Consider the following 15,925-nt stretch of genomic DNA (forward strand, 5'->3'; position numbering starts at 1 on the left):
GGGTGTGGGGGGTGAGGCAGAGCTGAGCGCGAGGTCCCCCTACCTGCTCACAGGCCCAGCCCCCTAGGCTCCTCCCCCCACAGGACACCGCCCTGACCAGGAACCTGGAGCCCTTGGGATTGGTGGCCCATCTCCCACCGGACCTCTCTGAGGACCGCCTAGATCCGTGGGTCATCTGAGCCCCAGGGTGGGCACCTGGGTGTGGCTGCCATGCTCCGATCTGCCCCGGGCACCTGCCTGCCATGGTCACAGCACCCATGGTCTGTCAGTGGCTGTAAATGACCAAGAGCCACCCGTCGCTGTGATGGGAGAAGGCTGCAGTGCAGAGGGGACAAAAGACCGACCGGTCACAGGGTAGGCAGGTTGACCCTCATTGCCTCCTGGAACATCCCTCCTCGGCCTGTCACAGAGGCAAACACAGAGGCTCGGATCAGGGAGGGTGACCGAGGACCAGGTCCCTTGTTTGCATGTGGCTGGGCCGAGGCTGGGGACCAGGCAGTCCACTGTGCTCAGCCAGCAGGATGGGGGTGGGAGGCGAGTATGAACTGCGAGGCCAAAGGCCCCGGGGTGGGACCACAGGCAACAGTGGGGAAGGTGGGCCCCAGAGCTGGGGGAGGGCTGGGAATGTCGGCCGGCCTGGGAGCATAGGGGAGTAGGACCTGCCAAATATGTCCAGATGGGGCTGGAGCACGCGGGGGCCTGGCCTGGAGCCCCAGCGACTTCCTGCCTGTGCACCCTGCCCCCCACCTCCTCAGCTCCTTCCCCGACAGTCGGTCTCGGGCTGGGGGTGGGGTGCAGCAGTGCCTGCTTAGCCACAAGGAGTGTGGCCAGGGACTAGGAACCCGAGGCCTCAGTCCCCCGCCCCATGACACTGAGCACCTGCTGTGCCCGGCGTGGCTGGGTGACAGCACAGGCCCCCCCCAGGACCACACGGCCATGTTGAGTGGGTCGTGGGGAGGTTCCCAGACCCAGTGATGTGGGAGCCACCCCAAGCTGAGCCGTGGAGGGTGAGGGACCCCATGGGGGATAGGGGCTGCTGTGCATGGCGCTAGAGCTGCCATGAGGGAAAGTGCCATGGTGGGGGCGGCAGGGGCAAAAAGGATGGGGGACCCTGCAAGGTCCCTCATCGTTCTCAGTAGCTGGGGGACTAGAAGGAGACATGCCAGGCCTCGCCGTCTCTTCCCACCTTCCTCCAAGAGCTGCTTGTCCACTCCCGTCCCAGCCCAGGTCTCTGGGGGCCTGTCTCCGGGGCTGCTGGGGCTGCCACTCCACGGAGGGTCTGCCCTGGGTGGGGTGCTCTGGTTCCCCCAACACAGAGATGGGGCTGGGCTCACTGTGAGGTACTGAGCTCCCCATCCCAAAGGCTGTGCAAGCAGAGCTGGGAAGAGAGCTTGGCGTTGAGAGGAGGAAGGATGGAGTTGAGGGCCTTTTGGCTCAGGGATTCTAGACCTCACGAGGCAGGAAGGAACAGGCGTTGTGAGGTCCATGAAGTGGGTAAGGCACTCCCAAGCCCCCAGCTGGGCGTCGAATGCCAGGCAGGGTGCTGGGCTGGGGCCTGTATGGGAGGAAATCCCTGGGATTTCCCCAGTGAGGAGGCTCCAGCCTTGGCATTGGTAATGTCCCGTGTCTCTCTCCACGCCAGGCTCTTCCAGGTGCCAGGAAAGGGGCTGGATTCCAGATTCCTGGCCTGGCTGCCCAGCCGCCATAGGGACACCAGCCCAGAGCCCCCAGGCCCAGCCTCCAACATGATTCTAGCCTTAGGGGGCTAACTCGGGGAATCCTGTCCTAGAAGCCAGAGCCAGAAGTAGAGGGGTAGGGGAGTCACCCCATCCTGGGTACAGGCCTGGGAGCCTGGGGTGCCGGGGGCCGGGGGCTGCCTGCCTGTCTGGGTCAGCCACAGCTGCAGTCCAGCCCTGGCCAGCTCAGTCATGTGACTGCCGTCTCCAGGCCAGGACGGAGGCGGGAAAGGCAGCGACACTGGACACACTAGCACCTGGAGGTTAGGCAAGGCCCCCCAGGATTGGGGATGGCCGGGCTGTACCCCAGCTCTTCCAGCCGCCAGTGCCCCTGCAACCCCTAGATTCTGCTTCGTGTACCCGCTCCCAGCTTTCACCTGCTCTCAGCTCTGATGGAAGCCCGCATGTGCACATACACACGCACCCAAACACACACACAGGCCGAGCCCCTCAGCCTCTCTGCTGGTCACCTCCCTGGGGCTGACCTGGACACTCCGGCCTCTGGTGGAGCACTCTGCAGGTCCTCCCTGAGCACGGCCTGTGCCAGGCACTGGGCCAGCAGAGCAGCAGCCCCACCCTCGAGGAGCTGGGGGTTGTGGGCATGCCGGGGCGGGCCCAGAGAGGGGCATCTGAGCAGACACTTCAGGGAGGCCAGAGGCAGCACATGCAAAGGTTCTGCCACAGGTCTGGGCCCAGACTGAAGGTCAACTGGGCCGGAGCAGAGCGAGCAGGCCATGGGGAGGACATGGCAGATGCTGACGGGCCTCCGGATCTGGCCTGGCTCTGAGGGCATGGGCAACTTCCGTCTCAATGTTCCTCTCCTGGGGCCTAAGGGTGGCCATGCGAGAGCAGGGGAGGCTGTGGCAGTGTCGGAGATGCTGATGGCTCGGCCCAGGGCTGCGGGGGAGCCCCCGATTCCGGACAGATTTGCTGGGCCCTGGAGGTCCCCGCCTTGACCCCATTGGTGCTTTGCGGCTGGATCAGATGAGAAGCATGAAAGAAAGAGGTAACCCTGGGGTCTCTGGCCTGACCTCTTAATGGAGCTGGGAAACCACAAGAGGAGCAGACCGGGGTCCAGGAGGGACCACTGGGTTCCAGAGGCCTCGAGCCACCTGGGAGAGGTGGCCAGTGGGTGGGTCAACATAATTCTGGGGTCTGGGCTGGAGATGTACTGAATTTGGCTGGACGTGAGGCTATAAGGTGGACAGGGTCACCAAGGGGAGCATAGCAGAGAGAAGGACCAAGAACTGAGCCCGAGGTGCCCTGTTGACCCACAGGGAGAGGACAGAGTTAGTGGAGTTGACAGAGATGGCGAGAGGGAGCTGGGCAGCGTCTGCTGCCGGGCTGTGGATCCCAGCCCAGGTGCGGTCGTCACAGGAGGTCTGTGCAGGGCCCAGAGAACAGTGGACGGCACCTCCAAAGAGAGTCAGATGGCAGTGGCTACAGGTGGGGAATCCAAGAGAGAGTTTCGTCTACCTTCTTGGGGATGGGAGGACTAGCATGAGCACGTCTGCTGGTGGAACCATCCTGCGGGGCGCGTGCCGGTGATCCGGGGAGAGGGGCGAAGGCTGAGCGGCCTGCGTGTACTCGGAGGGGTGGCCTTCAGTGGCAGCCGGACAGCCTCGGAGACCAGGAGGCCAGGCCGGAGCAGAGGAGCGGATGGCGGCAGGTGGGGCACGGGGCTCTGGAGAGTAGTGTGGGAGGGCCACTGCAGGCATAGCCTTGGCCTCTGGCATCAAGAAGACCCCTCCTGGAGCAGCGGTCCCCTCCCCTAGGTCCCCTGGAGATGGCATGGGGGTGTTGCCTGCAGAGTACCCAGCCTCCCTGTCCACCGATGGACATTGGTCATGCGTCACCTCCAGAACCCCGTGGAAAGGCTCGCTGTGCGGCCGCCCCTGGGAGCGAACTCCATGGACATGTTTCAACACGGGCAGCCTCAAACCCTCTGTCGAGTGAAAACAAGCAAGTAGAGAGCCACAGTATCTCATGTTACCATTTATGCTAAAACCCGCCACGGACGGAGACCAGATCGCATGCGCCAGCCCGTGTTTTGAAATCGCTGGAAGGATAAACACCAGGTTGCGAAGACGGTTACCTGGGAGAGGAGAGGACCAGAGAGAGACAGGCCAGGTCCAACGGGGGGAGGCGGGGTTTCTCTGAAATGTTTTCACTTTTTAGGGAGAATGTTTTCAAAGAGTACTTATATCGTGCAAAACCTTGTAAACAGGCTAATCTACAAACAAGACCTCCAGCTGGCCCGGTGTGTTGACTGGGGAGGGGCCCGTCAGGCGGTCTCTGGGAGGTGTGGGGGGGAGTGGGGGGGGAGATGGGCGGTCCACAGGCTCCAGCCGTCTGAGCAAGAGGCTCATGGGGCACATGCAGTCAGGGAGCAGGCTGGAAAGCTGTTGCCAGTGTCCGGAGGGAGGCTGTGGGCTTGGGCTGAGCGGGGACAACCAAGGGTGGCGGAGAGAGGCATGGAGAGAAAACACCCCAGGCTGTGGGTGCGGCCGATGTTGGGGGCAGGGGAGGCGTCAGAGGCAGCCATGAGGCGTGGGAAACCCGGGGGCATCCTGGGTCCTTCCTCCCCTGAGCCCCCCACAGGCCAGGGGAACTGGACCCTGTCCCCAGGAGACCCTGACCACATATACATGGACCTCTATTCTCGGAGGGGACCCTCACAGCTGTCCTGTACTGCAAGACAGACTCACTGTGCCCCCCTGCCCCAGAGGTGATGGAGGCCCAGAGCCACCCAGCCAGTGAGGGGTCATGGATGGCCTGGCAGTGTCCCTGCTTTCGGGGAGGCAGATGTTTAAGAAGCACACAACGTGAGTGGCGCCTGGGCAGACTGGAGTTCCTGGAAGGACGAGAGTAGGAAGGTGAGGGAGCCCAACCAGGAGGGAGGCGAAGGAGGACGGCCTTTGCGGGGAGACCCCACCTTGGCGCCTGGAGGATGAGAAAGGTTCACTGGCTCAGGAGAGGGGTGGATTGTTCCAGGAAGTGGGGGCGGCTGATGCAAAGGCCCTGAGGCAGGGAGGGTGTGGCACATCCAAGGAGTTGGAAAAAGCCAATGCAGGGCATGAAGGGACAGTGGCCGGGGTGGGGCACAGGGCCAGACCGTGAGGGGCACTCTGTCCAAGGTGGGGCTGTGTCTTTCTCCTGAAGGCAGTAGAGAGATCTGCGGGGTTTTCACAGAGGGCAAGGACAGGGTGTAAGGACAAACAGGAGGTCTGCAGGCTGTGGAAAGCCACATGGAGGGTCAGTCGAGCCTCAGGGGCACTGCTGGGGGCTGCTGGCGGGCTCAGGCATCCTGAGCTGCCTATGCCTTGGCTGAGGGCCCCAAGGTAGGGGGCTAGGAGGTGTGGGGTGGCCGGGCCTGGCCAGAAGCACCCAGTGGCCAACGCACTGTGGGCTGTGGGCGGGGGAGTCGCAGAGACAGGCCTGTGGCTCCAAGTGAGTCCACGCGAATCAAAGATTTAAGGGTAAACTATACATCCAAAACGAACTAGAAAGAAATGTTTCAGCACTCAAATGGAGAAGGCCACTCCCAAGCGTGCCCAGAATCTAGAAGCCATCAAGGAAAAGACGGAGGATGCTGACTGCAAGAAAAAGAAAAGAAACAAAACAAAACAGAACTTCTGTGTGGCAAGACAAAAAACAAGGATATAATTGCCATAAACCAATTCAGAAGACAAATAAAACACCAGGGGAAACATTTGTGATGTACAGGTCAAAGGGCAAATTTCCTTAATATACAAAGAGCAAAGCAATGACAGTGAAAGGCCTGGCCAGCAGCGCCAGCCCCTGTTTCTCTGCCCGGCACCCGCTCGGGGGAAAGAGTGAGCGAGCGCTGGGCTTGGAGCACCTCTGCCCGTCCCACCCCAGCACTGGTGTCCCCGGAAGATGTCAGGGGGCCTCGCTGATTCATCCAGCAAATATTTGTGAAGCACCAACTCCTCTTATCCCACGTGTATTTTCTGAGCACCAGCTACGTGCCGGGTTCTGAAGAACGGGCTGGGGGTGCGACAGTGGCGGCGTGGGCCGAGGCCCGGCCTCAGGGTCCTTCGATTTGTGAAGGGGCCGCAGCGAGTAAATCAACAAACCAAACCGGACGTTTCGAGGGGGGTGGCGAGGGCTGCAGGTAGAACCGGGAGCGAGGAGGGCAGGAGGCACTTCGCTCGAAAGGTCAGGGGAGGCGGTTCTCAACCTTTGAGCTGAGGTTGTACAACGCAGTGGAGGATGGTTTTCTGGGCAGAGGCAACAGCAAGTACAGAGGCCCCGGGCTGGGATCAAGGGTGCCGAGCTCAGGATCTGAGAGGTGGGAGTCAGGGAGGACGAGGGCGGGGGACACAGGGCCTCGGGGGGCCTCGGGGGAGATTAGACTTCGCTCCCCGTGCGCTGGGAGATAGCTCCGGTCAGGGGGTTGAAACTCGGCCTGGCTGCCGCGCCCCGGGCAGAGGGGAAGGGGCCTAGCTTGTCCATTACAGGCGATTGCGACAGTGCAGGCAAGGGGTGGGGGCCGTAGGAGGAGTAGGGAGAGGGGGTCGGATTCAGGGTGTGTGTTCTAGAGAGACACGGGACCCGCCGGGGACCCGCCAGCGGGAGGGGTGTGGGTGGGCCCCTCGGGGAATGCGACAGTTGGTGGCACTATGTGCATGGCGGCACCACTTTCTGAGATGGGAGGACACGACTGGAGGCGGCTCAGGGGGAGGCCGAGCTCCCTTTGGGCCCCGCTGCGCTGAGATGCCATTAGACCCACAGGCCAGTGGAGATGGGGTTCTGGGACCCCAGGGAGAGTGCAAGGCTGGGACCCAGAGTTGGAGGCGTCTGTGCAAAGACAGTACCAGCAGAGGGGCGTCCTAGGGCCGGGCGTGGAGGGTAGGCGAGGTTGTGCCGGCCCAGTGAACTCAGGCGAGGTGGACGTTGATGTGATGGTGATCCTGAGATGCCCTTCAGCCGTCAGCCCAGAACTGGGGCCTGCTGAGGGTCCCTGGTGGACCCCAGGTGTCCAGGGGGCTGCTCCTGGGCAGCCAGGTGTCTGGGGAGAGGTAAAAGGGTCTTTTCCCTGTTGTGGCGCTCTCTCAGAGGAGACAACCTGTGCTCCTGAGGGGTGGTTGGCCAGGCACTGGCAAGCCCCTAGAAGGGTCTTGGGGGTGGCACTGACTGGGCCCCCGGCCACTTGGCCGTACTATGCCGAGGACCCAGCTGAAACGTGGCTGACCTTGGCAGTGGCTTCGATCACCTTCCATAGCGTGTCTCCTCTGGCCACCCAGCAGCCAGAACAGCAGGAGACGCGAGGCACGGTGGCTGGGACAGGGCCTGGGTCTGCAGCCTCTGGAACACCCACCTTGGCAAAGTATTGATCATCAACCCCACTATGTCGCCGGTCCCAGGGCCAGGGCGCAAGTGGCTGTCACGTCACCGTCTCTCCAGGCCAAGGCTCACCCCGGCTTGGACTCTGCCAGGCATAGGGCCCTGGGAGACAGGCAGAATGGCTGGCGCATTGGAGACCACGGGTCCCGGAGATGGCGGTGTCTGTCTCCCTCTCAGGAGAGGACTCTGGCTCCCAGGAGACCCCATGCAGAGGGGGGCTCCTGTCGCTCACTCTCTGAATTGCCCAGCCCAGCAGCATCACTGACTGGCGGAGGGGTACTCACCCCCTTGGCACATACAAAGGCCCAGGGGCCTAGAAGTCCAGGCAGATATGCTCACATTCTTTGGCAACTCAGGGAATAGTTTGGTGGAAGGTGAGGGGAATTGTGCAAATCACACCCAGGGCAGGAGCAGTTCACGCATTCTCACACACACAGTCTCTGTGCCCTTATACATCACAGGCACATGTGTGCGTACACATGTGTACACACACATGTGCTGACCGGGCCTGCATAGGAATCCTCGTTCAGCCTCAGGCACGATCGCACACACACTCCCAGTGCTTACTGACAGTCGGTAATGGTGGCAGGAGACTTCATCAGCGTTTGCTGAGCCTCAAGCACTGTTTCCAGGGTTTTCATGCATTAATTCCTTCAATCTCTGCAGTGTCCTGCTAAGGGAGGGTCTCCTGTCATCCCCATTTCACAGATGGGGAAACTGAGGTTCAGGGAGGCCAAGTGACTTGCCCAAGGTCTCCCAGCCAGGAAGCAGCAGAGGCAAGATGTGAACCAGGCAGCCCATCTGGGTGCCCTGCAGACCCAGCCCCACTGCCCCACTGTGTGGTGCTCGCACACCCACACGGAGGCCTCTACACTGGCCCGGGCCCTGCCCTCCGACAGACGCGCGGCATGCACCCATGCCTGGTGCGCGCCCAGGCCGCGGGACAGGGAGCTCCACGGAGCGGCTGCCCTGGGGACTGGCCGTAAAACCTCAGCAGCTAGAAACACGGCTGATTTTTCTCCAAGAGCTGAAGCACTAAAAGAAAGTCATAAACACAATTACACCGTCTCCTGCCATAAATTACGGCCTTATGAAGCGCTGTGATCTATTTCCACTCATACCCGGCTCGGGAGGACCGTCCAGCCCACGGCCTTAACGAGAGGGTGATTTACGGGTGCGATTCCCGCCTCCTCACAGTGGGGGGGTGGGGGGCGGCCGTTCCCAAGCCCCGCGGAGTCATGGAGGCCTGGCACCGGGGCAGAGCCCAGAGCCTGGGCCCAGGTTGCCCGCTGGACAGGACACCACCGTCCGCCCTTGGAGGTGTGCTAGAGGGTCCCCGGGGGCTCTGCAGTCGAGACGCTGGGCAATGCAGCGCCCGCCGTGTGTGGTCCACAAACTGGGTCCCGCGGGCGCTGGCGGGGACGGGCGGAGGGACAGGCTCAAGGAGCCTGATTCTAGCGGGAGAAACTGCGGAGTGAGCAGACACAACTGCACGCCAGGGGCCTTGGAGAAAACATGGGCTGCTCAGGGACATGGGGACGGTAGCAGAGGGAGGGAGGTGGCCTCAGATCAGTGACATTGGCGAGACCTAAGCAGGGGAGGGTGACTGGTGGAGGCAGTGGGACAAAGGTCCTGAGGCCAGTGTGTGCCACCATGTTTGAGGACCAGCAGAGAGGCCTGGAGCAGAGTGGCCTAGGAGGGGAGAAGGAACAGAGACCAGAGAGCAAAGGGGACAGGTCCAGGGCCACAAGAGGGACTTGAGCCTCTCCGGGGGGTGAGGTGGGAGCTGGAGAGGGTGTCAGCAGGGCAATGACGTGACCTGGTTTGTGTTTTGAAAAAACTACCATGTAGAAGCACGTCGCTGGGGAGGCCAGCTGGCAGGCTCCTGTGCCGGTCCCAGCAAGAGGCTGGCGGTCTGGCCCAGGCTGGAGCCCTGGAGGGGTGGGCAGGGGGCTTCCAGGCTCTGCTCACGTCTAGAACGTGGAGCGTGATGCTGAGATTTGGAGCCTTTTGCTGAGGTGAGGAAAATTACGGAAGGAACAGAGTGGTCTCAGGGAAAGACAGGGCTTAACAGACATTCAGGAAAACCGTGGCTTCGTGGTCTGAGTTCAGACCACGAGGCCTGGCAGGGTCGAGCATGCAGGTCCTGGATGTGTCCCTGGCCTGAGCCTGAGGTACTCCAGGCCCAGAGGATGGCGGACAGCAGCTGTCACATCTGGGTGGCCCTCCTCCTGTCACAGTCAGTGGAGAAGGGCTCTGGGCTGGCGGACAGTGAGGAGCAGCCGGCGCCTCTCCCCTTCGTGGTTTCTCTCAATGACGTCCATTGCCCTGGACGTGGCTGCGGCTGCTCGGTATCACTTGCATGTGGAGGGTACAGGGGGCAAAGGCCAGAGGTTGCTGGGACCCTCCACTCCCCTCCCTGACCAGGCAGAAGCTTGCAGAGTGAGCGCTGGGGCCAGGGGCAGGCCCACAGGGGCGGGACAAGAACCTGGCATTCTATGGAGATGGAGAGCCCAGAAGTCCCCGGGGGGCCCAGGACCACCACCCAAACCTGCTCAGCAGCCCTGTGGCCCAGCGCGGGGCACGAGGAGGAAGTGGACGCAGAGCCACTGCAGGGACGAGCCGAGTAATCGCAGCCGTGTGCCGTGTGGGCCCCCGGCGTGTGTGCCAGCATAGAGCTAGCGGAAGCTCCAGGCTCCAGCATGTCCTGCCCCACACCTGGACCCCCCACCTCCCTGTAGCTCAGCTTGGGGCCTGCTGTTCAATATTTTGAGTCAGGCCCCTGAAAACAGTTCAGTGACTGTTGATCCAGGACAGTCTGCAAACAAGAGGGCCCAGGGACCTTCGCCCTGTGACCCTACAGAGGGCCCTAAGCTCTCCCGAGAGGAGGCCCCACCCCGCCTTTAGACCCGGACCCACAGGGACCCCAGGGGCACCACAAGCTGCCCCCCCAGGATCAGGGGGCTCCCTCCCCTCGAGCTCCAAGTCTTGTGTCACCCTCTCTGGCCGACGCCAGCCAGTGTGGCGAGACAGCCCGTGGCACGCACGCGGCCAGGGCCGCCAGCGGGTCCAGAGCTGGGATCAAGGCCCAGCAGGTTCTGCAAAAATTTCCCTTGAAAGACTCTTTTTCAAGATTTTCTTTTGAAAACAAATTCATAACCACATCAAACAGGAACCCCGTCGCCTCGCTCGCCGGCCGCCCGGGCTGTGACTAGCTGTTATTCTAATTGCTTTTTTTCTCTTCCGAGGGCCGCAGAAGCTGTTTTAGGATTATTAATTTGGTGAGTTGAGGCAGGGCACAAGGGAGCTTTTGTTGGCCTTGCACTTTCAGTCACTATCAAATTGCAAATAATGACGAGATTGCAGGTCCCCAAAACTGATCTGCCCCAGCGGCTCCTGGGGAACGAGTCCCCCGGCCCCCAGCGGGCACTTCCCTCCCCCGAGGGTGGTGGCGCCTCCCCTGGGCACCTGCCGGGAAGGACGCACCTCCCTGCGCCTGGTGTTTGGCCAAGGCCTCTCCCTCAGCCCATTGATGTGCCCCTTGGACATCAAAAATGTGAGGAAGATAAAGACACTCTGTGTTCAGGGCCCAGGAGGAAGGACACAGGCTAAGGCGGCTCAAGGACCATTTCTCTGACACGTGATGGAGCTGAACCCCAGAGGCCAAGGAGGAGCCGCCCGCTGGGCCCAGGGCCCTCCCAGCAGAGGAGCCAGCAGGGCAGCCCGTAGGCCTGAGCCAAGGAGCCCCCGCCAAGGGGCTACTCTAGGAGCCCCAGGACCACCCCGATGCCCCACCCCAGAGGACAGGAGTGTCCCATGCATGTCATGCTCACCCAGCCCCTGCGGGATCCTGTCCATACTGTCTTGCTCCATCCTCGAGACAACCCAGTGAGGGAGGAGCAGATTCCCCCACTTTCCAGTGGGGAGAGTGCAGGGGCCAGGTCTCAGGCCACCCTGAGCACAACTCATCCACAGGGCAATGCAGTCCACTATGGACATGGGCAGAGGCCCGCGTGTGCTGGGCAGAGGCCACAACAGGGCCCTGGGGGCTGAGCATGGAGCCCAAAGCCAGCAAGTAAGCAGCAGGGAGCCCTCGGAGGGTGTGTGGCTCCGAAGCCAGCCACCAAGCTCCAGGAGGGGGGCCTAGCTCAGGGGGTGGGGGGCTGGTAGAGCTTGGCCCACCCACTGCCCACCATACCTCCTGCCCACCCCCGAGTAGGGATTGTCACCCCAAGGTGGCCCAGGACTGAGCCCCTTCTCCAGCCATGCCCAGAGGCTCCCACCCCTTCCACCATCCCACCACGCTTCCCTTCCCTTTCGTCCCAGGAAGCCCCTATAAACGCTTCCATACCCACTTGCACATCTGGGGGCTTCCACAGATGTTCAAGTGCCGTAAAGTGAAAATTTATGAAACCACAGATTTTCTTCTGTAACGTATTTGGTGCTTTCAATTGAAGCCAAACCAACAGTTGCCCAAGCCAGGGCCTGCACAGGTGAGCGACGGGAAGCCATGCCTGGACCAGCCTTGCTCAAGGCTATGGTGTGCCGGGCCTGGGGAGCCCAGGCGGCGCCCCCACAGGCCTCCCCGGGCATGAGCGGGCGGTGGAACTGAGGGGGTCAGTCCTGCTGCAGCGGGAGCCCCAGGGGTCTTGGGCCAGGGAGAGGCATGGGGTTTGGGTGTGACGGGGACGAGTCCACCTCCTCCCCGACAGTGTTCCCTCAGCCTTCTGAGCTCAGCTCTGATCCTTGATCTCGCCCCACCCCGGAAGGCCTGCTTCAGCCCCTGTGGGCGCCACCCTCCCACCTGACACCGTGTCTTCTCAGCATGGAACCTGGGGGTGGGGGTCTGCAGGGGTGAGAAGGGAGATGCAGGGGGTTCCAGCCAGTGACCTTGAGCAAGACCCTTCTCCTCCTGGGGCCTCAGGGTCTGCGTGTGTCGGGTGGACTTAGGCTTCAGTCGGTGGTCTCCAAAGGGCTCTGCAGAGGACAAGGGTGTCGGGCAGGCATCGGCAGCGGGTGGCGAGTGGAGTGAGTGGCCCCAGGCCCTACCCTGCCGGAACCAGTGAAGTCCTGTGCCCCTTCCCTTTATAGCCTGGGCTCCTGCATGATGGCACCTTGGATGCGCAGCTGGCCCTCAGCCTGGGCTGGGAGGGTCTCAGACTGTGCTGGGCCTCAGCTGAGAGCTGGGTCTCTGCCTCCCGGAGAGGGCACAGCCTCGTCCTACCCCATGCCGCAGGGTCTCTGGTGGAAGGGCTCCCCAGCTCCTCAGGAGAGACCTCCTTTCACCTCCTCGCCCTGTGGTTCAGCGTCCACGGGTGGGAGGGTTGGTGACTGCCACACCGACCTCTGAAGCAGGCCTGGGCCTGCGTGGGGACCCAGCTACTGGGCCTCCAGCCCACACAGGGTTTGCGGCTGCTTCACCCAACAGCATCTTCCTCAGGGCCATCCTGCCCCGCCAGCATCCCAGCTCCCCCTGGTCCTGGGAGAGGGACGCTGTGGCCAGGAGAGGGGCCCAGGTGGGTCCAGGGGACAGGCTGGCCTAGGACGGCCTGGAGCACCGACATCACGCACCACATGTATGTGTCCAGCTGGGTGGACGGCGGCAGCCAGCTCTGCCTGCTGCTGTCCTCAGCCCCAGCAGTTGACACTTGGCAGAGCCATCCTTGTGGCTTTTACCCTCAAGCCACACTCTCCCCGCAAGCAGCTCTGCATTCTTGTGGCTCGGCCCCTATAGGGTGACCATCTGGCCCCTCCACTCCCTCCACTGCCATTTCTAGTCTTTCTGGTGTTCCAGGTGCCCGGCGGGGGGAGGGCCTGCGTTCTTCTCTGATGGAGCACCCTGTGGGCCGCGGTGTGAGCGCAGACCCCGGCTCACGCCGGACCACAGGCCCACGGCTCTCTGGCTCAGCACTTCCTCCTGGCCCACCTTCTAGGGGAGGGGGCCCCTCAGACAGCACTGGATTCACAGCCCCCCACCCTCCCTCCTCTTTCCTGGCCTAGCTCTGCTTCCCCCCGTCTGGCTCTGAGGGCTCCGCAGGCCTCCTCCCACCCTGGGCCCCCTTTAGCCCCTGCCCCTCCTGGCCACGCAGAGGCCTCTGTGAGCCCCTGCTGTGCCTGGTGCATCCTGCCTCCGCCTCCCCACCAGCTTCACCGGGTGGCCGCATAATGTCCAACGTGGGTGACCCCAGTGCTCAGCACAGGACAGGCCTTTGATGCCCACGTGGCCAGGTCATGTGGTGGAGCGAGCGCCTTGGGGTCCTGGCCTGACCCCTGCTGCACACAGAGCCCTGGTTTGCCAGCTTGCTGGGAGGATGCTGGTGCCCATGGGTGGGGGAAGGGGCACCTGCCAGGATGACAGGAGCACAGGCCCTGTAGGTGTTGGGGGAGCAGAGGGGAGGCCTGGCCCTGGGACTCACGAGCCCTTCCCAGGAGGAGTGACCCGCTCTGGTCTCCAGGTCTCAGGTGAGGACTGCAGAGAATGGGCTCCTTCCAACTACGTGTCTACACGTGTGCAGACACACACGGGGCCACGTGCACCTGCGGACACCCGCATGCACACACAGGCACGCCCAGGCCCGTGTGCAGCCCACATCTGCAGGGACACTTGGACACGTGGACGTGCGGGCCGTGCACGTCCCGCCCTCACCCCTCGCTGAGCCCAGGCCCTGAGGCCCCTGAACGCCTGGGCTGCCCCCGCCACCTGACTCAGCTCTGCTCTTGTCCCCGCAGGTGACGCAGCTGGACCAGAGGCTGGTGCTCATCACGGACATGCTGCACCAGCTGCTCTCCTTGCACCACGGCAGCCCCCCGGGCGGCCGTCCCCCCAGCGGGGACGAGGCCCAAGTGGTCCAGCCCTGTGGTGGCGGCTCCATCAACCCCGAGCTCTTCCTGCCCAGCAACGCCCTGCCCACCTACGAACAGCTGACCGTGCCCCACAGGGGCCCTGACGAGGGGTCCTGAGGGGCCCAGGGCAAGAGGGGAGGTCCACCCCACCTCCCACTCGGCAGGGGCACCCATGGAGCCACAGCCACCTCCTTGAAGGCCCGAGAGAGCAGCCCCTCTCTCCCTGGCCCTGGCCCCCCAGTGGGCCGTGCCACCCCTCGAGCCTGAGCTGGGGGTTCACCAAGGCCGCCTCTTCCCGGCCAGCAGGTACTAGAACTTGGCTGGGTGAGGGGCCCCTCTCAGCTCTGATGCTGTGCCCCTCCCCCATCGCTTGTGTGGTTGGGACACAGTGGCAGGGGGTCTGGCTGGCCCCCCGCAGGGCTGGACATCCCGGGCACTTAGTCTGTCCCACGTATGGCCAGGAAGCAGCATAGATGAATGCAGGCCCCCCTGGTAGGCCCCAGGGGGCTTCCTGAGGGGAGAGAGAGGGACAGCCTGGACAGGGTCTGTGGGTACCCCACCCCCAGCCTCAAATCCAGGACTCAGGTGGACCCGGGGAGGAAGCCAGCAGGGCAGGGCGGGCCCAGCCCATGACGAATAAGGACACAGGACCCAGGCCCACGAGCCCCCCTCCGAGGGTCCAGGCCTGGGCCTCCTCCCTCCGTCTCCAGAGATGATGACTCGATTGACCCCGGGCTGTGAGGGGAGCTGATCCTGAGGCCACAGCTTCCAGCAGGAGGGACAAGGCCCACCGCTGGCCCCTGACTGCTTCACTGGGGGTGGAATGTCCCCCAGTTGGACTGGCAGCTTCTCCTACCCGTGCTGGAGAGAAGAGGAAGGCCCCCTCCGACCTGGCGCTGTGTGCAGCCCCTACCTCCAGCTCCCTGCCTGGTCCGAGTGGCTGGACAGACACACAGAACTGTCCCCTCACCTGACCAGCTGCTGTGCCGTGAGGGAGCCCAAGGGTGTCACAGCCTCTCCACAGGGCGGGGGCTGCTGGGCATTACATCTCGCAGAAATCAGAATAATTTGTGGCGATTTGGAATCTGTTTTAATGAGCTTCACAGTGTGATTTTGATTGATTGTGCTGGCTTTTCCTAATAAACGCGGAGAGCCGTGGACTTGATTAGACGCCGCCCTCGCCTTGATTCTTAGGGAGCCGTCCATCTTTGGGACAACCCTGTCCTCCCATGGAGTCACCACCCGACCTGCCCCGGTGAGGGAGGAGGCCCAGGAGCCCCCTGCCCACTGGCCTGGGGGTTCTAGAAGCAGGATCCCCGAGGAGGCCGGGCATCTTGAGGCAGGGCCATTCCTGTCCCCGTAGCCAGCACCAAGGTCAGGCTCCATCCACATGAACTGAGCGGAAGTAAAGGATGTCCCCAGGACCTCGGGGCAGACCAGAAACATGGCCCCCCACCCCCCAGCCTTTGCTCTTGCTGATGCCTTTGCTGGAACGTTCTTCCCGTCCTCCTCTCCATCTGATGAAATCACTGCCTGGTCTGCAGCCTAGCTCAAAGCCCCCTCCTGAAGCAAGCTCTCCCTAATAGCCCCTCGTGAGAAGCAGGCCCCTTGGGCCTTGTGACCCCTCAAGGGGGCAGGGATGAGCCGGTGGGGTCATCACCCCAGACAAGCAACGGAGACAGGACTCAAGGACCCTGACCTCGGTGCCCACATCCCTCCGCCAGCTGCACTCCGGGCCCCACCCTCACTTCCTGGGCGGCGGGGGTCCTTGTACACAGGACAGCGCCCTGCCCTCCCCTGCCCATCTCACACTGCTGCCCACTGGCATCTGAGCCCCCACCTCCTCCAGCCCAGCTCCCTTCCCCACAGGCCCTGCCTGGAGCCCTCTGCGACCTCCCTCGTGTACAGGACCCCTGCGCTCCCCTTCGAGGTGGTTGCCCAGGTGGCTGATAAACAGGAGCTCATGGTTCTTTTCA

General features: G+C 62.9%; 1 protein-coding gene across 4 annotated transcripts in view; it reads left to right on the forward strand.

The window, feature by feature from the left end:
- Positions 1–15,114, forward strand: part of KCNQ1 (potassium voltage-gated channel subfamily Q member 1) — a 389,488-nt gene extending 374,374 nt beyond the window's left edge. For all 4 annotated transcript variants that reach the window (XM_070564494.1, XM_070564498.1, XM_070564496.1 and 1 more), the window contains one exon: positions 13,836–15,114. In XM_070564494.1, the coding sequence (XP_070420595.1) occupies positions 13,836–14,066 (231 nt within the window). In that variant the 3' untranslated portion in view covers positions 14,067–15,114. The remainder of the gene's footprint in view (positions 1–13,835) is intronic.
- Positions 15,115–15,925: the final 811 nt, after the last annotated feature.

Source organism: Equus przewalskii, chromosome 11, assembly GCF_037783145.1.
Source record: "Equus przewalskii isolate Varuska chromosome 11, EquPr2, whole genome shotgun sequence".
Taxonomy (NCBI): Eukaryota; Metazoa; Chordata; class Mammalia; order Perissodactyla; family Equidae; genus Equus; species Equus przewalskii.